The sequence below is a fragment of the Lampris incognitus genome, chromosome 11 (genome assembly GCF_029633865.1).
Source record: "Lampris incognitus isolate fLamInc1 chromosome 11, fLamInc1.hap2, whole genome shotgun sequence".
Classification (NCBI taxonomy): Eukaryota; Metazoa; Chordata; class Actinopteri; order Lampriformes; family Lampridae; genus Lampris; species Lampris incognitus.
The window spans coordinates 6,127,413-6,153,699 of NC_079221.1; the positions used below are offsets into that span (position 1 = coordinate 6,127,413).

The window sequence follows — 26,287 nt, forward strand, 5'->3', positions numbered from 1 at the left end:
AAACCTTCGCGGCAACTGCATTGCAGTAGATAGCGGAAAGAGGCGCACCTCGCTCTGCAGAATCATAACGGCGTGGTTGAAGTGGTGGTGCTCCAAGGTGGCTGAGGTGCCGTAAAGTAGAGAAAGGGCCGATCCCGTCCTGACAGACACACACACACACACACACAGTAAAAGCAGCACAGATGATAGTGTAATCAGTAGTGAAGACCTTCTAAAAAAAGCCAAGTCCGATGTTGACTACTCATGCAAGACTAAAGTCGCTTTGAGCATTTAACACTGAATATCATCATCATCATCATACTGGCGCTCAGCTATTGTGTAGTGTTGGAACTGGAGAACATCGACCTCAAAAGATTCAACAGCAGTTTTACCTGCCGCTATTTAATTGTGCCCAGAGTTGGCAGTGTTTACAGACCCTTCGTTAAACATATTCTTATATAAGGCTTATGCAACTCGCCGCCAGACTCTCGCAGATCAGGGTTCGACTACTGCAGACTTCTACAGGTAGGAAAGTACTCTCTTAAAGGGTGTGTAGGAGGGAGTTAGTGTGTGTGTGTTTGTGTGTGAGTGTGTGAGACAGAGAGAAAACAAGGGCACCCACTTTGCCTGGAACGCATTGTTGGTTCCGCGGTGGTCCAGGTCATGACACACACAGCCCACAATGAGCGCCAGGATCTCCAGCTCCGTCAGCGTCTCCTGGAAGCCCGCCGTCTGATTGGTACACAAATACATACATACGCACACACACGAGGACACGGAGAGAATGAGAATCTCGACAGCGTCTGTACTCCGCCGTGGCACAAGCACCGCATTCAAATAAACTGGACAACATCCTTACGGCAGAGGCAGCATCATCCTGAAAACCACCGTGTTGTCTGATCACACCAAGGCCATCGGGACCGCCGTTACACAACCACATAGGGAGATTTATAGCTTGGATGAGCGCGTTCTAGAGGCCACGTGCTGAGTGAGTCACTATGGGTCACTGTGGGGATAGCGGAAAGGCTAGCATGGTTCTCAGCCCACTCATTAAAACACATGGCAGGAGAGTGGACAATCCCAAAACAGCTTACACATGACTATTTCATTTCCCTCGACCAATAATCAATTCAGATGGGACACCGTGCATTAATCCTGTGCTTGATTAAATGAACTATGCTGTGGTGTGTGTGTGTGTGTGCGCGCGCGTGCGTGTGTGTGTGTGTGCGTGTGTGTGAATGTATGGTGTTGCCCTGAGGACCTGATAACAAGAGGAAGGGCTGCTGATACCCCATGAGGTAATTCTCTGGAGTCTGTATTCAAGCAAACATCACTTGGTTTGGCTCTGCACACTCTTCCGTTTGTGCGATTTGTGTAGACAGACACGAAGTCCTGAGTTGAGCTTCAGTGATTAGAACCGAGGGGCGAGGAAAAATAGGACATGCGAGAGAAAAACAGCGGTAGTGCAGCGGAGGGGAAACGACATTCGTGCACAAACTCGTGTCGATGTTGAGTATAACAGTGCAAATGTTACGTATTCACCGTAAGAATGGCAAACATGCACTGGCAGACGTTGAAGGCGTGTCTCCAATTGTGGTAAAGTACCATCCGGTAGTTCTTTCGGACCGTCAGCAGCCACCTGCACAGAGTCTGCAGAGAATTCACAGAAACAAGGAATCGGGTCAGCAGACACCACGTTAGTTTGGGGAATAGCTACTAAAGGATCGGCGTTCGTTTCCAAATGTGATCAGCGAGGTGGTCCGACAAAGCCGAACCAACTCAAAGACTCTGAGAATAAGGAACAATATTGAACGAGAGTGTGGTAAAGACCTTCTGACCAGATAAGTCGGGACAGAGAAAAAGGTTTAAAAAATGTTTATTAGCACCACCCCCTTTTTTCTCCCCAGTTGTAGCCGGCCAATTACCCCACTCTTCCGCACCGTCCCGGTCTCTGCTCCGCCCCCCTCTGCCGATCCGGGGAGGGCTGCAGACTACCGCATGCCTCCTCAGATACATGTGGAGTCACTAGCCGATTCCTTTCACCTGACAGTGAGGAGTTTCACCAGGGGGACGTAGCGTGTAGGAGGATCACGCTATTCCCCCCAGTTCCCCCTCCCCCCCAAACAGGCGCCCTGACTGACCAGAGGAGGCGCTAGCGCAACGACCAGGACACATACCCACATCCGGCTTCCCACCCACAGACACGGCCAATTATGTCTGTAGGGATGCCGGACCAAGCCGGAGATAACACGGGGATTCGAACAGGCGTTTCCCGTGTTGGTAGGCAACGGAATAGACCGCCAAGCCACCTGGATGCCCTATTATTATTATTATTATTATTATTATTGTTGTTGTTAACCGGAGCCCCCGGAGGAAACCCACGCAGACACGGGGAGAACATGCAAACTCCACACAGAGGACGACCCGGGACGACCCCCAAGGTTGGACTACCCCGGGGCTCGAACCCAGGACCTTTTTGCTGTGAGGCAACCGCGTTAACCACTGCGCCACCGTGCCGCATTATTATTATTAATATTGTAATCCTTTATTTACCCAGAAGTCACCATGAGATTAGGAATCTCATTTTCGGTGGAGACTTTACCAGGGAGTTGTGACATAACTTTAAACAAAACTTTGCAGAGCAGGCTACGGTGAATGAGACTACAACAAAATAAAAAACGATCTGCAAAAAGTGCACAATTCTAGTATAGCTGAGAAACAAGGTGGGGGAGGGGGAGGCATGCAGAGACAAAGCGGTCCCACCTCATAGTCAATCTTGAATTTCTGCACCATCCCCAGCTCCATGAACATCCTCAGAGCAGCCGTTATCATGGCGTCCACATCCAGAGAGAAATCATCAAAGGAGAGTTTGTCGATGCCCAGCTCGCAAACAAGCGGGATGTTAGCAGCCTGTTAGAGTCAGGAGGAACGGGGGGGGGGGGGGGGGGGAACAGAAAGGAAGAAAGAGAAGAGAGACAAAGAAAACAGACACACAAGGACAGATGGACAAATAGATGCAGAGAAGAGACACAGACAGACAGACAGACAGACAGACAGACAGACAGACAGACAGACAGAGAGAGAGAGAGAGAGAGAGCGAGAGAGTATAAGGGGGTGCAGGAGAGGGAGGTCAGGAGACCCTGTATCGTTTTTTTTTAGACGGCAGGAATACAGAAATATGCTAATTAAGACTCGGAGGACTCATTCAGACACGGTTCAGATTAATGAGGGCGCTCTACCAAAGGAACTGACTGTTGTTTACTCGCCGCGCTCATTGACAAATCTTAGATGGAGTCATCAGCGGCTTTGCTTCTCCATTAGCGAAGCATCAAGGAAAAAAAGGAGAAACACCGGTTGGTCCTGTGACACGCATTCACGCCAAACACACCGCGGCCTCCATCTCTGACGCGTCGTAATGAGCGCGAGGCCCGGACACGTGGGATAAACAGGACGGGATAAACAGCATGTTTTTGTTTTGTTTTGTTTTCTTGCCTCCTGTTATCACACACAGTGTGACCACGTTTCATCTGCTCACACTCGCCTCTCATCCTAATAAGCAGAAAATAAAATACACAACGCTGCAAAAGTCGGTGTTAGCAGTTTCTGCACGAGTGAACCCGGCGTGTCCCCCCCCCCCCCTCCATCCTTGTGCAAACAGCCACCGACATCCACGACCCACCTTTCTTTCTCTCTCACAACCATTTGGCTTTGGGGTCCGCGGGTGCTTTCCTCTCTCGACTCGCATAATGACTGGCAGCCAAGGTTGTTTTGCCGTCTTGACATTTGGATTTCGGTGGATTTCCGAGTCGAGTGCATTCCATCGGGCTCCGTATGTGGAGCAGTTACGAAAGAGGGGGTAACGGCAGGGAGACGGGGGGGGGGGGGGCTGAGAGATCACACGAGCACGCCGTGAAGCGGAGTTCCTGCTTTGTGGTAATGGCCACGGGGGAGAATCCCGCACATGAAAGTGCAGGAAAATAGGTCATATCTACATTTCAGAAATTTCACGTCAGCTAAGAATACAGATAACCCACCGCCACCACAGCCGCTGCTGCTGCCACTCCCCCCCTTTTCTCGACATTATAAATGATGCAATGGAAATGATGGGTTGTTTAATTGGAGTAATCCATTTCAAATACCACAATTAGTTTGTTTTCAGGAGGGAGAATTGACGGCATATTGCCTCCAGCCTCAACCCTCATTAATGCTGGAACCCCAATACTGCACTACTCCGCAGAAACTGGAAAATGAAGTCTGAGAGATAGGCCATCAATACTTTTTGCTCTGATGCCATAGATTTTTTTTTCTTTTTGGTGTGTGTATTTTCAACTTAAAGGTAATGAGCGCTGGTGCTTCGATTAGAAACAGAGCTCTTGATCAAAGCGCCAACAAGCAAAGCATTTGCTCTCAGAACTGAATATCTGTGCATTTTTCTTACAGGAAAACAGTTACACCTGATGCATCACGCATATCTGCATCTGATGCACCGTGCATATCTGCAGCCGATCAACATCTGTTGCCGTTAGATACTAGTGATCGGGATGATTGTAATGCGCTGATATGAAAGCACCTCTCGTATCTCAAGCCTGGATACAAAAAAAATATCACATTTAGAAAAGCAGGCAAACCATGAAATGATATTATGGTTATTATCTCAATCACCATAGGAAACCTGATCATCTCAAATAACAGTCCACAGCGAGGACTGGGTGCGTATACTGAGTGGAAACCTGGAAAGTGTAATGAGGACTCCAGCTAACTAGGTGCGAGAAATTTCCCCACATTGCTTCTCATCACCTGCGTTGTTCGATTATTCCATTTGCTGAATTTTGAGATGGAGAATTATTCAGAAGTGAGATTGGCCCTTAAGTGAAAATATGGCTTTCCGTTAAAGTGAAAGTCAGCCCAACAAGAGAAACATGTTTCGCTTGTCCGTGATCTTGGACAATTAAGTCGAGGTTCATCGGTGGTCACTTAGGGTTGAGTATGACCGTCCTTCTTCTCGGTCCTTGTGGGTATCCTTGCGGGAGGATGCCAGCGTGTGACAGCTTTTTAGGTGGAGGGGCTGATGTGCCTGCAGCCACCACACGGTCCTTGGCAGGGGGTGGCCAGAGTCCAATGGCATGGAGAACCAAGATTATTGGGGATCACCCTCTGTTGTAGCCTTCATCCGCCTTCACTGCCGTTGTGACCTGGAGACATCTTCCGCCAGTTCCCCCATTGAGGTCTTTGTTGGATGGCGCTTCGTCTGGAACCTCCCCCTTGACCTATCCGCCTTGGGTGACCCTACCAGGAGCCAAGCTCCAGACGGCATAGTTCTTGGGATCACATGCAAGCTTCTCCACCACAACATGGTGGCAATCAAGGAGAAGAAGTCAAGGTTAGTCCATAGGTGGCTTATGTTATACTGCTGGCCTTTCTATGAAAGTGGAACATGAGACACTTGTAAGAGGCTGAGACAACATGGTAAGTCTTGGACCCTTTCTGGATTCCCACTTTGTGAGAGCGCAATTGATACCCATAATTATCAATTAAACAACGCAAGATCACTAGTTCAGGACATGAATGGCCATGTTACTGTCTGTGTTGAAACAAATGAGCAGTATATCCAAAAATAAATGTAGTAATCATTACAGTGAAATGTTACCTTGAATTTGTCCACTTCAGTCTTCGAGCAAGTGGCGTGGTAAGACAGAACCTGCAAAATAATGACATTTCTCACTCTATGTATTTTTCTCTATCTTAAAAAGTGGATAAACAACATGCATTGCTTTAGTAGACGCACAATAATACGGTACAGTTGAAAATGCAGCCTACCACTACCATTGCATATCAATGGATTGTGTCTGTGAGATGAAGAAGCTGTGGTTACGAGGGACTCAGAAATGCCAGTGAAACAGATATGTCAGGCCTGATGCCATCCTTATGCTTCTCTAGTTTCCTGCAAGAGATACTGTGCACAGACCTGCGGTTGCTTATTTGATCAAAACCACTCATGTTTATTCAGTGCTGCCGGAGGTAATGCATCTACATACCGGTCCATACTATGATTCTTCCCTGTGCAGCGATTTGCGGTGATATGCTTTCTATCGGCGTGTTTACCTCCCCTGTCCTCAGTACTAGTAACCACTACCTGAGAGCTCCCTTTAGTAATCCAAGTATACAATGTAAAGGGCTCACAGCGCTGAGCGGCTGCTTACTGCGGGCCAGAAAGGGGATTGCTTTGCACTGCCTCTCATTAATTATCAATAAAGCCTTTGTGGGAAGGTTATCTACAGTGAGAGCGCAGCACTTTTTCATAAACCTGCTCTTGTTGAAATATGATATTAGAAGCAGAGAGCATAAACTGGGTACCTCTGAGAGCAAGAGGGTTTGTGTTCTGTCGTGTCACTATTTTTTGGGAATGTTTCAACTGAGCGTATCCTGCCGTAGTAGTCCGAGGAAAATGAAATACTATGATATCTCATGGGGGTTGGGGGACGGATGGTCCTAAGAGCTCGGCTGGACACAAAGGCCTGGCAAGTGAGCAAACAGAAACAGATAGAGTCACTGACGACCTTTCCTCACCATTAAGAACAAACAAGGAAACGCTAAATGCCGGTCGCTCCTGTGACACATTCACATCAAACAAACCGCGGCGTCCACCTCTGACGCCTTCTAATAAGCACGAAGTCTGAACGAGCGGACACACAGCAGGGGTAACAGCATGTTCCTGTTGTTGTTAGGGGGGGATTCTACCTCCAGATAAATGTATACCGCGGGGCATCTGGGTGGCGTGGTGGTCTATTCCGTTGCCTATCAACACAGGGATCGTCGGTTCAAATCCCCATGTTACCTCCGGCTTGGTCGGGCGTCCCTACAGACACAATTGCACATGTCTGCAGGTGGGACACTGGATGTGGGTATGTGTCCTGGTCGCTGCACTAGCGCTTCCACTGGTCGGTCGGGGCGCCTGTTCGGGGGGGACGGGGGAACTGGGGGGGAATAGCGTGATCCTCCCACGCGTTATGTTCCCCTGGTGAAACTCCTAACTGACAGGTGAAAAGAAGCGGCTGACAACTCCACATGTACTGGAGGAGGCACGTGGCAGTCTGCAGCCCTCCCCGGATCGGCAGAGGGGGTGGCGCAGCAACCAGGATGGCTCGGAAGTGTGGGGTAATTGGACAGGTACAACTGGGGAGAAAAAAGGGGGGGGGGGCCAAAAATAACCAAACAAATTATACCGCAACCATTTCCCATGTTGTAACTCGCCTCACATGCTAATAAGAGGAAACGTCGGTGGTTCGGTTACAGTGCAAGTGAATCTAGTGTCTCTCCTCTTTCATGCCATCCTTGCAAAACAGCCGCCAAGAACCACAGCTGACCTTACGGCGAGTTGATGCACCTGAAGCCACCAGCACACATAAAACCACAGGTAAGAACTTCTTGGTGCAGACTACACACGCACAGCCCGTGTACTGATACTGGTACATCAACACAAGCTCACCTGAAAAAAATTAAGGTCAAATGTTATATTCAATATTTGCAAATAATGACTGGCTCAGCGGTCCACCAATCAGCGCTTAGCAGTCCCGACCCTTCATTCGACATTGAGCTTAAACGCCATCCTGAGAGTGAGAGAGACCAGCTTTCATGCAATGTACGATAGATATAATAGCTAAAGCTAAAGGGAGGAGGAAAAGGCTACGGGAGTAAACCCCTACAGAAAATCAACATCCACAGTGCTGTTGTTTTCTGTTTTTCTTGCCCTTTTGTATGTGTCTAAGTGGGAGAGTACTGCTGGCGTCGTGTCTGACTGCCACTGGCTACCCCTTCCCATCCATCCCTGTATGTCTGTGTTATGTTTATCTGTTGTCCTGTTTCACCCCGTTTATTGTAAAGCGACTTTGAGTATTAGAAAAGCGCCATATAAGATTGATTTATTATTATTATGATTATTAATATTATTATTATTATTATTATAAAAAGGAATTGCTGGGAACCTGTGATAGATTCATGCTATGCTGAGCAATCAACTATCTCTTGTAGTAATTCACAGAGGCAGCTAGTAGTGCAGTTTATCTTAAAATGTGTTGGACATAAGGCAGGATGAAGAGAAGTTTTCCATCAGATGAATAATTTATATGGAAAAAAAGGTGTGTATTTGCATGTTGCTGCAGGTAGCTGTTACTGATGGTTCACAGTCCTAAACACAAGGAGTGATTTGTTTCATCGACATCTAATAGGCAGGGAAATGAATGTAATGGCGGTTCTTACATCCAGAGCCACAGACTGTTTGGCCCAAGACTTCTTCACCTGGTCGTACATGATGGTGTTGTTGATGCCCAGGCCACAGAAGATGACAAACGCCTGAGGACAGAATGCAACATATGCAGTTATGATTTATTCTGGCTGCACAACAACATAAGAGGTACTCAGACTGTCTTTAAAAAAAAAAATCAGAAAAGGAAGCACGTCTAATACCTCAAAAAGACGCTGGTCCGCATCATCAAATGGTTTTCCATCAAGCCTGTTCAGCACTTGAGCGACACCTGTCACATACAAAGAGACAAAGTCATCCAGACAATGAGACTTTCAGCTGATGGGGGTTTGCAGGCTTAACACAGGTTGAGCTCTGCTGCACAAAAGCTATCGTTAATTAGCAAAGTGGTCAAATCCATGTCCCAGTCACTGATTGAAAATGCATTACATATGTTAATGAAGGACAAGTAACACACCTTCGACAAATGCAGTCATATTTATAGAACGTATTACTTCATAAAAGTTCACCGGTATTTGATGATACCAGTAAATCGGCGGGTGACAATTTTTCTATTTCAATGGACCAGGTGAAAAAGGATTGTACCTAACTTGACCAGTTGAATGGAGAACAGTTTTAGCATAGCGTTATAATGACATCACATCCTGAGAAAATTAGAAATGTTAAAGCGTCCAGTCATGAAATCCAGTTCAGCCTCGCCACTCATGTCTGTGCTGTCCGTTAACTCGGAGAGGAGGGTCAGCTTTTGTTATTCGAAGGCCCTGTGATGGCCAGGCGGCCTGTCCAAGGCGACTGCTGGGATCGGCTCCAGCATCCCCGCGACCCTGAGAGCAGGATAAGCGGTTTGGATAATGGATGGATGGAGGAGGGTCAGTTAATGTCCACAGCACCGCTGTGTGACTGAAGCCTTTCATCTGACACCAACGTCCCCCCGGTCTGAATGTGCAATCAAAGGCATTCTCTCATCTCAGTTTATCTCTTAATTAAAAAAAGCCAAGGACTTTGTTGATAAAGCTAATTGTTAGCTGACAGAAGAGCCGACTTTCACCGTTGCAGGGAAATTATGCTAACAAGCAATTTCCCCGGGGAGTACATTATCATGTTTACGCCTCTGTACTTCAATCAATTCCGCCTCAGACACGTTAATGTTAACGTATAACTGACAATCCATCATACATAATGGTAGCATGTTATTATTACTATTTCATGATCATTCCTCTGCCTAAAGACAGATTTCAAAACAGCTCGACACTGTGAGATGTTGACATGGTTGGAATTTGTACATTCCGTTGAATATAATGGAAGTATTTGCTATAATGATGGGTCAGAGACATTCAGTGACACCAGGAAGTACAACGAGATCATATCTGATCATTTATAATGCTTTCAAATGGTTCTTTGAGCTGGGAATTAGCAATTTTTTGGTAAACTAGAACAGCACACAGATCCCCGCCAGGCGTATCTCCCCTTCTCCGGTGCTCGGAAAAACCAGATGAGGAGTTAGCACTCAATTCCACTTCTGTTGCGGGAAGATGCCTGCGTGAATTTGCGTTTGCAGCGGCCTCACCCAGTGCCGGTGTCGGAAGATGGTGGCGCAAATTCACATTTGTGGCGGCCTCACTCAGTACCGTCCATGCAGTGTCTTTGTCCACGTCTAAGTTTCGTCTTCGTTTGATGGCTGGGAGAGCTGGCGCTGGATTGGCTAGGAGAGCAGGGCAGGCTAAGCTAACAGCTAGCCCATGCAGACCGGCAGTTCCAATAACACCGAGGGCGGTGTGGCGACGGCCTCACCTGGCGTTGACTGGTGTTTTTGATGTCATCGTGGGGAGTGCGGGGAGGTGTGTCGAGGGTGTCCGGCTGGGAGAGCTGGTGCTGGATCGCCTGGGACAGCTTGATCTGCTTCGTCCGGTGGGCCCGGGGACCACGGCCCCTGCCTGGAGCTGCGCCTGAGGGGGAAACGCCGAGGGCGGTCTGACAGGACGCGGGGTGGGCTAAGCTAACTGCTAGCCCATGCAAACGGGCGGTTCCGACATGCCACAACCACGAGAGGTTCTTGATCATACAGTCATAACTGTGCACAAAAAAATGTAGGCTGATATGTCCAGTAGTCTGTAGCTGATATGCCCGTGTCTGCGTGGGTTTCCTCTGGGTGCTCGGGTTTCCTCCCACAGTCCAAAGACACGTAGGTCAGGTGAATCGGCCATACTACATTGCCCCTAGGTATGAATGTGTGTGTGTGTGTGTGTGTGTGTGTGTGTGTGGGCCCTGTGTGATAGCCTGGTGGCCTGTCCAGGGTGTCTCCCCGCCTGCCGCCCAAAGACTGCTGGGATAGGCTCCAGCATCCCGTGACCCCGAGAGCAGGATAAGCGGTTCGGATAATGGATGGATGGATGAATGAATGTCTAGTAGTATGCGAGATTAGCCACGGACAGAAACACACGCACACACGACCAAACGCATAATGTTCTCCAGGCTATCTGCCTGGTGGGGATAATAACCTGGCAAAATATGAAATATAAATAACAGGTTTATTCATTATGACTAGCAGAAAGCTTTTTCTTTTTTTTTTTTTACAATTTTTGGGTTGAGTCCGTTTAAGTTTCAAAGCACTACAAGAAACTGTAAAGCAAAATTTCAGTGACATTTGCAAGTTGAATTAAAACAGCTATGTATTTTGTGATATTGGGCTATACAAATAAAATGGACTCGACTATTCTTATCACTGTTGACACAACAGTACTGCGGGTTGTCATAAGACTCTTCTTTATGTGTGCTGGATTCATACACATGCCACAAGGGTATCGGATTTTTCTGGCTGAATATTATCCTTGACTGGAGAATTTTGTCTGCTCTCGCTTTCACTCCGGGTCCTCATAGGTACCACCCACACACAGAGCCCCCCCCCCTTCTCCAATCATTTTGCTCTCTTGTTTTTCTCCCCCCTTCCCAACAAATGTACTTACACCTACGCTCAAAAAATGTAAGAATGCACACACACAGACACACACTCAAACACAGGTTTTCGACTGACCCCCTGTGCATGCTGGCTATGCTGATTACTTTGCACTCCCAACAAATCTAATGACCTCCCGCATCCGATCTCGGTGGGCCCGAGCGGAGCCGCTAGCGTTGCCGCTCCCTGCACTGTCCAGCGCCAACACCGGGCTACAGATCAATGATTTATCCGCGTGTCGTTGCGGCATTGGCCTGGGGCTGACTCTGAAGCACAACGCACAGAGCCAGGGGGGGGAAGAGACTCCTCCGCCGAGCGTGGATTGATGGTGCAGCACAGCTCCAATCAGCCTTCTCTAGCCTCATTCACAGGTAAACCTGCTGACCCCCCCCCCCCACTACTACACTCCCACTTCCACTTCTATCCAGCTAGAATTACAGAAAATATGACTGAGGAGATCCAAGTGATGCATAGCCCTGGTGTTAATAAAGTGTGTGATGATCGCAGACACTATATTGATTTTGAGATGCCGAGCACCCCATAAACCTGGTTTTAACTCAGTCACTCACACGCTGACATTTTGCTGAGCTGTACCAACTGTGTAGATATGGGAAAAACGTTTTTGAGTGAGTGCATTTAAAAATATGCTAATATGTGCTCTTGTAAGACATTCAAGATTTTGCGTTGTTTTTTCATTAACATTAACCCATTGTTTTAGAATAATAGCAAAATCTTTTTTTCTGCAACCCCATGACTGTCCCCTCTCAGCCTCTCCCTCGTATTCCATCACTTGGTACTGCCCGTGCGGTTTCACTTAAGGTAGGATTTCACAGAAAGGCCGTCGCCAGAGATTCTCTACCACCTTTGATGTGCTCAAACAAATAAGTCTTTTGATAGAAGATATTTAAGCATTTAGGGGCGTCCGGGCAGTGTGGCGTTCTATTCCGTTGCCCACCAACACGGGGATCGCCACTTCAAATCCCTGTGTTGCCTCCGGCTTGGTCGGGCGTCCCTACAGACATCATTGGCCGTATCTGTGGGTGGGAAGCCGGATGTGGCTATGTGCCCTGGTCGCTGCACTAGCGCCTCCTCTGGTCAGTCGGGGCGCCTGTTCAGGGGGGAGGGGGAACTGGGGGGAATAGCGTGATCCTCCCACGCGCTACGTCCCCCTGGTGAAACTCCTCACTGACAGGTGAAAAGAAGCGGCTGGCGACTCCACATGTATTGGAGGAGGCATGGGGTAGTCTGCGGCCCTCCCCGGATTGGCAGAGGGGGTGGAGCAGAGACCGAGACAGCTTGGAAGAGTGGAGTAATTGGCCGGATACAATTGGGGAGAAAAAGGGGGAGGGGGATCCAAAAAAAAAAAAAGTTATTTAAGTGTTTCTAGTGTGTCTGCTTGCTTTTCTGGGCTGTCGGTTAGCTGAAATTGAGACAAGCTAACTTCCGCCTTGGTGAAGTGGTGCAAAAGCATCTATTTTACAGTGTCGGTCAGGATATGATGTAACTAACGTTAATTACTCAGCTGAAAATGTCCGGTCAGCACTAGACCTATACCTCCAATTACAAACTCGAGACAATGATCCCGTACGTTTCTGTCCACAACGAAAGTCACACAACAGTTGTGCTTTTGCATCCACGACACGACGTGTTTTGTCTTTTATCGCTTTATGCGTAGTCCTCAAGATGGGCATCGTTTCTATTTTGACATGTTTCCAAACCACCTCATCCCAGAGCAGAGCGAACGGATCAAGACAATTCAGAGGGGGAAAGGAAGTCCTGCTGAGTCTTACCTATGATTTGGTGGTTACTGTTCCATATCGGCACACAAAGCACGGAGCGGATGTGGAAGCCTGAGAACTGGTCTGCCTGACAGGGGGGTTGTATAAACAGAAAGCAAAGGTTACTGTGATCCATGCAAACAGGTAGAGGACGTGCTATAAATCAAGCAAGGAAACGGTAAGCACCGTGCCCGCTCCGCGCTCCGCTTTCCGTATTAAACTATGCATACAGTAATTTCTATTTTCGCTGCCGGCCTATTAACTATGCATACATGCTTCACCTCTGATGGAATATTTAATAGCACTGTAAAAGTATAGGACCGGCTGGCTGCAGTTCACAATCCATTATCCCCACAGAGGTGTTAAATGCTACAGAGATTAAAATGCTAAAATCAAATACTAGCAAAAATCACACAAGTTTCACATTATAAAAGGGATGGTTATGTCAGTTTTTTATTTTTAAACATCTCCATTGTGTTTGTGAGAACGCGTTAAGGCTTACCTCGGCATCAAACCGAGGATCCTGGTAGGCATCACTGATGTTCACAGGCAGACCTGTTGACGCTACCAGCTCTGCAATGCTGTTGTTGATGAGCCAGTCGGAGTACGAGGATTTCTCCATGCTGTCTTTGAAACTGGGGAAACGGAGGAGAAAAGACAAAGCATATTCTGTATTGCGCCGTCTACCTCCAACAGACACAAAAGGGACGGCACCCAACCAAATTCCTTAGCCTGGTTCTCATTCAGACATTCGTTTCCACAGACTCTCCAGTCCGACCCACTTTTTTTTTTTCAGTGAACATTTTATTTATATTTTAATTGATTTTTTTCTTCCTTTTAAGATGGAAAAAAAAAAGCTTCACAACTCCTCTTTAAACATTAGCTGCAACGGGCCACTTTTGTTTCTCCTCGTGGAGTCCCGTTAACCTTGGCGCGTTGTATAATGAACATCTCAGACTTCGCCGAGCTCCTCCTGCAGCTTATGAAGTAATGTGAAGTTAATTGTCTTCCTGCCTGCCAGACGCCCACACACTCTGCCACAGAAACACCTCCAGCTCCGCACAGACCTCCCATTCACATCCACAGCAGAAGGCAGTCATTGAGTTTTTACACCCGGCGCGCAATAACACCAAAATCGTCGCCGTGGTTTATTTATTTCAGCGTTCGGGTTAATAATAGCGATGACAACACACCAGTGTTGGCTCTTTTTAAATCTCCCCGATCTAGCAGTGTGGCTCGGTTCAGAAGCGATGCACACATGGTGCATGGATTGTCTCTCTCCGTCTTTCTTCCTCTCTTTTACTCTCTTAACGCCCCTCCATCTCACTCCGTCTCCCTCTCTCTCTCTCTCTCTCTCTGTGTCTCGTCTGCCATTAGCTGCCACAGATACACTGGTAAAACCATACACTAGCTCAACATTACTCCTCCCACGGGGACGGCTGGACGTTCTGAGGTGCATTAAAAATCTTACAGTACGTTCAGCCTTTGACGTCAGATTTATTCACTTAATTACACACATAAATCTCGCACGGCGCTGCCCGCTTTCCACACATGAGCCCTTTAGGAAGACAAGACAGGGAAATTTATTTCTTCTTAAGCCTGGCTGTGAACGCCGCACAGCTCAGAACTTGGAACCGGGATGTGGCTGTTTACTCATAAAGGCAGACGATCAGGATGCCTCTCACGTGACGGGCAGCAACACCTATCAGCGGCGTGTCCAGTCGCACTAAACTGGCCAGCGCTGCAACCTGACACTCCCCTGATTACTCTGTATTTCTTGACGCCGATATCCATTCTGCCATGATGCTTTTTTTAATTGCTGTTGCAGTTATCGCCGCTGCCTTGAAGTGTCCGTGTCAATTATGTCCAACACAGGACTCGGGGAATAATTTGTCTTCCTTTGGCTGCTATTTTTCTTCCAGAAACAACCCACACAATATTAAGCCTCCTTTTCTCCACCGAACCATGCCCAGCAGGGGAGGGGAGAACCAAAACACAATTAGAGCAGGTTCCTACAGAAACCCTCCATCCAGGTCTGGCATATTTGTTCCACAGCACTTCAGAATATTCAATTCTCATTTTCATTATTTTATTTTTTCTTTCTTTGAGGCATACCAGGCACAAACCTTGGCAGCAACTGTCCTGAGCAGAAGAAGCTCCAATAAGTCAATCGAGGCTATTCGCAGAATTTGCAGGCAGCGGTTGTCAAATGCACGCCGAGAGGGACAACGCTTTACGACGATGTGGTGAAAGGGTTAACGTCATGACCAGAGGGAGAATGGAGACCAGAGTCATGTGGCTGCTTCATGGCGAAGAAGATCCTGAGGATCTCTGTACACATGCGGAGGCAATACACGAATAAATAACCCGATACAGATATTCACGTTGCTATAGCCTTGGGCAGGGGTCGATTTTTAATCAGTTTCCAAGGGGGATGGTGCGGTCAGGTGGGTAGTGGGAGGAAGGCTTAAAAAAAAAAACAAAAAAAAAAAGAAACACAAAATCACCTTTAAAACTGTAGCCAAAGGCCTACATATTCTTAATCGAACCGTTTAAGATTCTCTTACACCGAGTGTAGTTAAAACTATTTACTATCTGAGAGCTCAGAAAAGAACGTGTCTCTCGTGTGCAAATCTCTAACATGGTTGAAAATATTGATAATAGATTTCTTTATACGTATAAACCTTTGATCGAGATATATCACATGGTGCCATGTGAATTTTTCAAGGGGAGGGGATGGAATCCCCTTGCATCCCCCCTCAAATCGACCCCTGGCCTTCGGTATATGTATTTGTGGACATTTGTGCCAAGGATGAAGACTTTCTTTACATCCAGATTGAAGAAGTATTAAATGTTGCGTATTTGGGATTGTCTCTAATTTCAGAGTGCCATATTATGCAATAATCTTCTCCCCAATTGTACCTGGCCAATTACCCCACTCTTCCGAGCCATCCCGGTTGCTGCTCCACCCCGTCTGCCAATCCGGGGAGGGCTGCAGACTACCACATGCCTCCTCCGATACATGTGGAGTCGCCAGCCGCTTCTTTTCCCCTGACGGTGAGGAGTTTCGCCAGGGGGATGTAACACGTGGGAGGATCACGCTAGTCCCCCTCCCGCTGAACAGGCGCCCCGACCGCCTACAGGAGGCGCTAGTGCAGCGACCAGGACACATACCCACATCCGGCTTCCCACCCGCAGACATGGCCAATTGTGTCTGTAGGGACGCCCGACCAAGCCGGAGGTAACACGGGGATTCAAACCGCCGATCCCCGTGTTGGTAGGTAAAGAATAGACTGCCACCAAAGTTAGTCAACAATTCTGTGCGTGTCGTTGACATTTATCCATGGTAAATCTTGCAGGCATTGTGAAAAATATGCCATTGTCAATAGCACCCACCAACAAACAGGAAACTGGTACGACCGCTGCAGTAGAAACCGGAAGTCAGTGGACTACAGTTATGCACAGAGCCGACTGTGTCTGTAGGGACGCTCGATCAAGCCGGAGGTAACACAGGGATTCAAACTGACGATCCCCGTGTTGGTAGGCAACGGGATAGACCGCCACGCCAACCGGACACCCCTTACTGTCGGATTTCTTTAAAGACGCTACGAGAGGTTGGGGGTTTTTGTTGAATTTGCGCGGCCCTGTGGAGAAAAGCGGTAGTGTTTCGCAGAAGAACGACTTCATCGTCGCAAAGCTCTACTTTCACTCTCTGGTAGCTCGTGCATTTGTTTTGAAGAGGAGAGTGAGAGATGTAGCGTCGTTTTGGAAAAACATGCATTCGCAAGCGATACAGCGATGAGCAGGGGCGTTTCTAGGCATATGCAACCTAGGCAGTCCCCTAGGGGGCCACCTGCAGGGGGGGGGCACCGATTGGGCGCCACCTGCAGGGGGGGGCACCGATTGGGCGCCCCCCTGGGGGAAATTCAATCTATGTGTATTTTTGATGATTATAAAAATAAAACCAATAACACACGCATTAAGAGTTATTTATTTGTTATGAGTGGGATGATGAGTGGGACGGTGGGGGAGGGGCCAGGTGTGGACGATGGGGGAGGGGCCACCAACTGACAGTTCACTGCATCTGTTGAAATTTTCTGCCGGTCTGTCTGAACCAATGATAAGTTCAAAGCCATTGGGGGCGTGGTTTAAATAGAAGAGGATGGAGGAAATATTTGATTGCACATTAGTAGATATTTTGTTTTTATTCTATATTTTTTAATTGATTTATAACTGCACACAATATGTTGAGTCTTTTTTGTTTACCTTTTTTGCAAATGCTGTTGCACTTTTATTTATTTCGTGTTTATAATAATAATTCATACACCAAGACACATACACAGGCTACACACACATGCAAATACATGTTCACACACAAAAAGTGTGTGTGAGTTCGATAGTGCCCGCGAGAAAGTTTGAAAGTGTGTGCGAGTGTAGCTGAGAATGATGTAGTGTAGCTGAGAATTATGAGACTTATGCCCTACAAGGCCTCTCACCAGGCAGTGTAGGTCATAATTCTCATCATGGCCTACACTGCCCGATGAAAGGCCATGTATTATGAATTATGGCCTACACAGCCTTAAGAGAGGGTGTATAGGCCATAGTTCTCAGCTACACTCTCTCACACACTATTTAGCCCTGTGATGGTCTAGCGGCCTGTCCAGGGAGTCTCCCCGCCTGTCGCCCAATGACTGCAGGGATAGGCACCAGCATCCCCGCGACCCTGAGTAAGGATAAGCGGTTTGGATAATGAATGAATGAATTCAATAATAGTAATTAAAAAGGGTTATTTCCCCTGAAGATGGGGATTTTTTTTGGGGCGGGGTTGGGGTATGGAGCTCTCCCTAGGGCGCCAGAATGGCCAGAAACGACCCTGGCGATGAGGTTATGTATCCCTAATTGTGGTTATGTATCCCTGCTGTGTGCCGTCGCATTTTGTGTGGAATCTGACCCAAAGACAACAGCTTGGAAATACTATATAGCAATATTTAATCTTCTCTCTGATGGTCTCATTTGATCATGTCGGTCATTCAGGAGGCATCAAAAATTATATTGAGATTGATAAATAATAAGTAAAAAAACTTCTTGGAGCAGGTTGAAGTACAGAAGTTGTGAACACACCGAACCCTACCTGCTTTCAGTGTCTGCGCTGCACTTGGGGGACAGTAGCTCAAATGACTTGGTGAACTTCACCACCTGTGGGGTTTATGGAACAGGAAAAATCACAAGTCACAATTGGCGCGGCGCTATAAAGCACTATCAGGTAGACAGACATAAGGACAGATAGGTTGAGAAAAACAGAAAACAGCAGGAGATAAGAGACTACCGGTGACTCGATGTCCTCCAGCAGTTGGACGGAGCAGCGCTCGCACTTCAGCAGTGTCTGGGCGCGGTGCATGATCTTCCTGACAATCTTCTCCAGGTCTGTTTGCTCCTCAAACAGATCATTCACCACCTCCAGGAGGGCCTGCGCACCAACAACAAACAAGACACAAGCGATATTATTCCTTCCCGCCTAAACAACAGGCTCCTGAAAGACCAACTAAACAAGCCGTCTGTCAGCAAGGACTGCTCAGGGTACTTTAAATAAAGATGTTTGGCCTCACCGAGCCATTAGAGCATCCATCCATCCATTCATTAGCCGAACCGCTTATCCTGCTCTCAGGGTCGCGGGGATGCTGGAGCCTATCCCAGCAGTCATTAGGTGGCAGGCGGGGTGACACCCTGGACAGGCCGCCAGACCATCACACAGGGCCGGCATACACACACACACACACACACACACACCTAGGGACAATTTAGTACTGGCCAATTCACCTGACCTACAAGTCTTTGGACTGTGGGGGGAAACCGGAGCCCCCAGAGGAAACCCACGCAGACACGGGGAGAACATGCAAACTCCACACAGAGGACGACCCGGGACGACCCCCAAGGTTGGACTTCCCCGGGGCTCGAACCCAGGACCTTCTCGCTGTGAGGCGGCCGCGCTAACCACTGCGCCACCGTGCCGATCATCATTATTCTCAACGCATAAACGGGCAGAGTAACATAGCACGGTAGTTTCCCGGGGCGCCTCCATAGCGGAATGGTTACGCGTCTACCACATGGCCGTGTGGTCTCAACCGTTGCTGGTTCGTTTCCAGCTGGCGACCTTAGTTGCACATCCCTCTCTCTCCCCCCATTTCCTGTCTGCTTCTGCGCCACCGCTTATCCTGCTCTCAGGGTGGCGGGGATGCTGGAGCCTATCCCAGCAGTCACTGGGCGGCAGGCGGGGAGACACCCTGGACAGGCCGCCGGGCCACCATGGGGTTCGTTACAAAGCAAAGCTAACTCACATAGCAGTTAGCTCCGAAGCTAAACTAAGTTAACCAAGATAGCGGTTAGCTGTAAAGCTAAGCTACGTAAATGCTACCACCGACTCGTCGCGTCGAAAAACTAGACAAAGTTGGCATACTGTGTCACACGTTAGTTCGCAATCACCTTTAAAACCCAAATATGGTAGCGTCCCTCAAAAGTAAATCTGACTCGGGGCGTCCGGGTAGCGTAGCGATCTATCCCGTTGCCTACCAACGTGGGGATCGGCGGTTAGAATGCCCGCGTTACCTCCGGCATGTTCAAGCGTCCCTACATACAGACACTCCTTGTCGGCAGTTCTGCGGGTGGGAAGCCGGATGTGGGTACGTGTCCTGGTCGCTGCACTAGCGCCTCCTCTGGTCGATCGGGGCACCTGTTGAGGGGGGAGGGGGAACTGGGGGGAATAGTGCGAGCCTCCCACGCACTACGTCCCCCTGGCGAAACTCCTCAATGTCAGGTGAAAAGAAGCAGCTGGCGACGCCGCGTGTATGGGAGGAGGCATGTGGTAGTCTGCAGCCCTCCCCGGGTTGGCAGAGGGGGGATGGAGCAGCGACCGGGATGGCTCGGAAGAGTGGGGTAATTGGCCGGATACAATTGGGGAGAAAAATGGGGGTGGGGGGGTGAATCAGACTCTTCATCGGTGGCAATGCGAATCCTATCAAATATATAAGCGGGGGCATCTCTGTAGCCGAATGGTTGCAGCATGTGCTGCATGGCTACATGGTCGCAACCGTCGCCGGTTCGAGTCAGGCCCTCGACTTTTGTTGCACGTCATGCCCCTCTCTCTCTCTCTCTCTTTCTCCCCATTTCCTGTTTGCCTCCACTGTCATTATCTAATAAAAGTATACAAAAAGAAAATACAAAAAATGCATGTACACATAGAAAAAAAATCCTATGGCTGCAAAAGGGGAATCTCCTCATTTCTCTCCCCCATTCATCTGATCTCTGTTCTCATTATGCTCCCTCTCATCCCAGATCAATGTGTGACATGCATTAGAGCATCCGTCTCGACACATTCCCTGGGAGATATAGACCGCATCCCCGGGGCCTCCCTCTGGTCCCCAGCCCCATCCCCCCATCGGAGAACCGGAGAAAATCACCAGGCGGGGCTGAACATTTGCTCTCTGATCCTCACTGCCATGGCAGCAAGCGGGCTATTGAGGATCAATATTCAGCCTCGCTGTCAGCATCGGGGGGTGGGGGTGGAGGTGGAGGGAACGCTGATCCCAGGGATGGAGGATGGGAGGGAGTCTAGTCCTTGGGGGTACACCCTGTGGCCCTCACCCGGCTCCTGTCGTACTCCTTCCTTGAAGCTGCGAAGAGTTGGGCGTTGGAGATGGCGATACCGCAGAAGGGGAGATACATCTGCAGCACCTGCGGACACATCAAGGCCTCGTCAGATGCACGCCTCAGTCAGTACTGAGCACAAACTCCGAATGAACAGGATTATTTGATTAAAAGACACTCCCTGATGTGAAATATAACATCTGCTGTGACGTTTACAAAAAATGTTCAGCCTGTCTAAACAGCAACACATGGAGGAGGATTTGGTGGCTTTTTTATTTTTGTCCCCTTTTGTCCCTCTTATTATAAATGAAGAAACTTGGGTTCAACAAGATGCGGCTGTTTGCCAAATAGCTATAGAAATGTTCATCACAGCTCATAACATTAGAGCTTTATTAGAACATTAGCTATTAATATTTTCATCTATGAAAAAAAAAAGAAGCTTAGAATCTTTCGAACTGGCGAAAATAAAAAATGGCCCTTCATTGGCATCATTACTTGCCAGGACAAATAAATCAATTCAGCTGACATTTTACCATTTGACTGAACATTTAGACCCACTGTGCCTCTGGCTGATAAAATCAAATCTATATTATATTTCATGCTTTATGTTTACGTCTCCCTGGAATAATGTTGCGCCTAATGTTGAGGTGCCAGGGGCCTAACTCAAAAAAAAACCAAACAAACCCACAAGTAAGAGAAGGAGCCCACCAGATATCCCTAATGTCAAGTCCATACATACAGGCTCAGCCCTCTAATAGATGGTTTGGACATTGTAGTAAGTGATGCTGGCCACTAGATTTACGATGGCACAGCCGGATGTCCTCTATAGTAAGCACACTAGCAGGTTAGTAAATTAGGTCAGGACATGAATCAGTTCATTAGCTTGTTGTCTCATTTGGTCTTCAGTGTAAATATTCATTCTGGAGTATGGTGCACGGGGCACGTCACATCATATCCTGTCTTGTGCTAAATGCACTTGATATGGTCTAATGACCATCCATCATTTTCATTCTAAAATTTTTGCCGTCAAACTACTTTTTTTTTTCCCCCACCTTTTTCTCCCAGTTGTATTCGGCCAATTACCCCACTCTTCCGAGCCATCCCGGTCACTGCTCCACCCCATCTGCCAATCTGGGGAAGGCTGCAGACTACCACATGTCTCCTCCGATACATGTGGAGTTGCCAGCTGCTACCCAGATAGCAAAACTGCTGTGGCCCGGACCCGTCCCACACCCAACACTTTCATCCAGCCCACATACCACGTGGAATGATGGCACTTGGGCGGTCCGCTCCTGTTTGCCAGATCCGGGCCAGAACCGAGCCATAGCAATGCCGCATCTGCCACATATTTGGCAAAGGTGGACCATATTTGTTTTGTGATATTTGGGCCATATTCACCATTTACCACATGGGCCACTTCAGGGTCACATCCACATCACATGTTGCCGAGAGCACCGCATCTTTGCCAAAAAAGGCCCACATTTGATTTGGCATATTTGGGTCATATTTGCTATAATACATGTGGGCCACTTCAGGCTCACATCCATTTTGTCAGGGCCAGAAGAAGGCCATCAGTGCCTGAAGTGGCCCACATCCGGATGCTATCTGGGTAGGGATGCCCGACCAAGCCGGAGGTAACATGGGGATTCGAAACGGCAATCCGGAATAGACCGCCACACCACCCGGACGCCCCCCAAAACTACATTTCTTTGGTTCATTGCTTCTGTTGACCCAAAATACATAATTGTGAGATGCATAGGAAAGAAAGAAAACATATATTGAAGTTGATGAAAATGCATGCTATAAAAACTGCTGTACTGTGAATAAAACAAATGGTAGTGTGGATGAAATCTATACGACTGCAACTACCTGACCATGCAGCCTTATCTGAGACACTCAGCCCCATAACATGGAATCAATAGAATTTAGGCTGTTTGCCTCCTCACCCAAGCCTCTTTGTTTAGCAATCTATCTTTAGCATCTGACTGCTGTGTAAACAATAAAATCAGTACTACTATATCCTCCTAATATTTACCAGCCCTTGGTCTGACCTGGGGGTAGAGACACTCCAACAATACATGAATGGGAAGTTACTCAGCTGTGGCCCCTGATACTGCAGTATCTCTTTCACCCCTTTTTAAAAGGTAACGTATCAGGGTACTTATCAACCGCCTCGTAATGGACAAGCAAATAATAGTACGGGAGGGTTTTTAAAGAATGTACACTGAATGCACAATGCTATTGCCACGTGTTAATGACTGCAAAGCATGCACGGGTGTAACCTAAACATTTTCTTTTGGTTGAATATTTCCAGTCTCTTCAAATCAATGAGGCAAACTGTCAAGGTCTCCTCAGCCAGCTACAACTTTTGCAGAAATGGCTGTCTGAAGGCTAACTGTACATCTAGAAGGGGTATCGATTAACTGTAGCGAACAAAGACTCGAATGCGACGAGCGGCGAAGGAAAGGGCGACTTGATCAAAAAACAAGTTCCTCGCTCGTTGCATGGTGCACATGAATGCATTGTTATCAATCTGATTTAAGTGTGCGTCTTTAAGTATACTAAACAACTCATGATATTGTGATATAAAATATTACGGTGTCATGACCACTGAGTAAAAGAACCTCACGTGTTTCACTCAGTCACTGCACATCACCAGATGCCCTACGCAGTTGCCTTTGCACATGGAAAACCGATGACGCAGAGCAACAAGCTCATACATTAAGCCGTTTCAGCTGTCCAATGGAATTCTCTAATAATGATCTTCCAGAGAGGCAGTGGCCATCAATAGCCCCAGCATGGAACAGATTCATTAGTGAGCAGGACTTTGGGGACCCGGCTATGGATCTGCCTTGTGGAAGTAACGGGCAAAGCCCAAGAAAGGCGCTGCTCTCTAATTACATTCTGTCAGGCAGGCCATTATACACGGCTGCATTACAAACAAGAAGTTTTTGCCTGGAGACCTGTGGACTGACCAGTAAAGAGTGGTTTAATGATGAAACTAACTGGCTGCGGCCTTGGGGACTATATAGCAGTCAGTTCCTCTAACCTCCATTACTTCTTACCGCACAGCTGGAATTTCATATAACACAAAGTCCTAATGCAAATCTCCAAATCTGGTGACAAAAGATGATGGAGGATGGAGGATATCAGCATGAACACCGTTTAAATCTTTGACAAGTGTACTGTACTACACTGTATCTCCCCCCTCTTTCAGTTTGAAAGGCCATATTTAGCAGTCTAGGCAAACTACCCATAAGGATTTTTGTAACGTTATATGGGATGTTCTCCGTGTCTGCGTGGGTGTCCTCCGGGTGCTCCGGTTTCCTCCCACGGTCCAAAGACATGTGGGTCAGGTGAATCGTACTTACTAAATTGTCCCTAGGTGTGAATGTGTCTGCCCTGTGACGGACTGGCGACCTGTCCAAGGTGTCTCCCCGCCTTCCGCCCAATGATTGCTGGAATAGGCTCCAGCACCCCGTGACCCCGATTAGGATAAGCGGCTTAGAAAATGGATGGATAACAAAGTAAGTTTATACTCTTCCCTTTGACAGTGGCTAAATCTATAGCAACTGTTTAACCAGTTGTGATGACAAGTTGTTTTTGCCGTGACATCACATACAGTACTATGTGGTTGAACTATTGATGTTTCACCGAGAACCGTTTCAGAGCAATAAAAAGAAACTCTCCATTTTACCCGATCTCATGTGGGACTCTCCCAACTTGTGTCAGCAGAGCATACCGCACTTTTGCAAATGTATTTATCAATGATTGCTCTTTATGGCGGTGACATTAAATATTTATGCAAGAAGAATCTACACCGAGAGAAATTTCCCAATGCATCTGACTCTGATATTCAATTGGGCCATGAATAATGCCAAACACTTCACAGATCAGGTGAAAACCAATGATCCTGTCTCCATCTTCTGGGTATGCAGGCCAAGAAACAGTAAGGCGTCCATGCAACTCATGACCACTCATTAATTCTGATGATACAGATGTATGACATCATTCAGAGTGGCCTACTTTCCCAGAACAATAATCAACGAGCGACAAAACGGTCCCAATTACAGTTTGCAAAATAATGACTGACACAGTAATCTACCGATCAGCACTTAGCAATAGCCTCTACTCCCTCCCATAACCGACTTTGCTCCGACACCTAACCTCACCTTGAAGCGCAAGGGAGCAGATTTGGAGCAACAGAAAATAGATCATGCTACACTGATGAAAATACATAGCCACTTCAGAGTAATGATGAAAAGGTGCTATTGGGCGTTGGGGTAGCGTAGCGGTCTATTGCGTTGCCTACCAACACGGGGATCGTCAGTTGGAATCCCTGTATTACCTCCGGCTTGGTCGGGCATCCCTATAGACACAATTGGCCATGTCTGCAGGTGGGAAGCTGGATGTGGGTGTGTGTCCTGGTCGCTGCACTAGCACCTCCTCTGGTCGGTCAGGGTGCCTGTTCAGGGGGGACTGGGGGGAATAGCGTGATCCTCCCACGCGCTACGTCCCCCTAGTGAAACTCCTCACTGTCAGGTGAAAGGAAGCGGCTGGCGACTCCACATGTATCGGAGGAGGCATGTGGTAGTCTGCGGCCCTCCCCGGGCTGGCAGAGGGGGTGGAGCAGAGACCAGGATAGCTCGGAAGAGTGGGGTAATTGGGCGGATACAATCGGGGAGAAAAAAAAAATCCAAAAAAAGAAAAGAAAAGGTGTTGCTGGGGAAAATGTAAAACAGACTTGTGTTATCCAAAGTGTGTTGACTGTGTTGATATGACATTAAAGCTACAACTGTGGAGGTTATCTTGAAAGTTTATGGGACACAGCAACAGTAAAGAAGGGAGGTGGAACTCGGAGAAATTCTGCAAACAGTCATTTCTATGCAGGGCACGGCCAAGTGGTCAGAATCATCCTCTCAGTTGCTATGGTACACAAGTGATGGATAAAAGTAAAAATCCATATGATCAACTGGAGTTATAAAAGTACAGTGTGATATTGACCGATTCTTATTTACGTGAGCCATTAAACCCCAGTTGATAAACACAGCAGCACACTATTCTAGCTATTATGATTATTTATGAATAATTAAATAAATCGTTCAGTGCTCCCCAGGTACATGGGAAAAGGCCGGGAGCAAATCGAGGGTACAAAACATTTGAAGAGGAGATGTTCCTTCAGCAGAGTAATGCCGAGATAGATAACATAGTGTGTTGTCTCACACACTTATTGCTCCTCAGACAAAACTCTCTGAAGCGCTTTGGCTATAAAAAAACTCTGGGAACTTAATTCTACAACATAATTGAAAACCTTTATATTGCAGCGACTCCTCTGAGGATTTCTTGTTTTGCAGTAAAGAGTTTTCACTATAAACCAGAAAGGAACCATGGTCTTACGCTCAAAATAGAAACTGTATTGCAGGATAAAGGCGTAACAGCGAGGACAGCTGTGTCAGTTCTGTCACTTTATCTTCGCACTGCTTCATGTGAACAGGTCTTTCAACAAATGTGCCTCAAAAATTTCATTTCATCCAAATGCATACACACAGTCTTCATCTCCTGCAATTTTTGAGACACTAATGATGCATAAACAACCCAAAGCAGTGGAAGAAAGAATATTTGCTCATATAATTCTTTTTATACATTATATAATATAAAACAATGTACTTTTACAGC

The 26,287-nt window shown here is 47.5% G+C and overlaps 1 protein-coding gene across 1 annotated transcript in view; it reads right to left on the reverse strand.

Annotated features, from left to right (window-relative positions):
* The window catches only part of pde11a (phosphodiesterase 11a), a 42,370-nt gene that overhangs the window by 8,078 nt on the left and 8,005 nt on the right, over window positions 1–26,287 (reverse strand). Inside the window, exons 3-14 of the mRNA XM_056289867.1 lie at window positions 20,609–20,698; window positions 18,297–18,437; window positions 18,102–18,166; window positions 13,473–13,605; window positions 12,983–13,058; window positions 8,443–8,510; window positions 8,236–8,328; window positions 5,627–5,677; window positions 2,743–2,889; window positions 1,522–1,629; window positions 602–711; window positions 49–139 (exon numbers count right to left, since the gene is read on the reverse strand). Coding sequence (XP_056145842.1) covers window positions 49–139; window positions 602–711; window positions 1,522–1,629; window positions 2,743–2,889; window positions 5,627–5,677; window positions 8,236–8,328; window positions 8,443–8,510; window positions 12,983–13,058; window positions 13,473–13,605; window positions 18,102–18,166; window positions 18,297–18,437; window positions 20,609–20,698 — 1,173 coding nt within the window. The remainder of the gene's footprint in view (window positions 1–48; window positions 140–601; window positions 712–1,521; window positions 1,630–2,742; window positions 2,890–5,626; window positions 5,678–8,235; window positions 8,329–8,442; window positions 8,511–12,982; window positions 13,059–13,472; window positions 13,606–18,101; window positions 18,167–18,296; window positions 18,438–20,608; window positions 20,699–26,287) is intronic.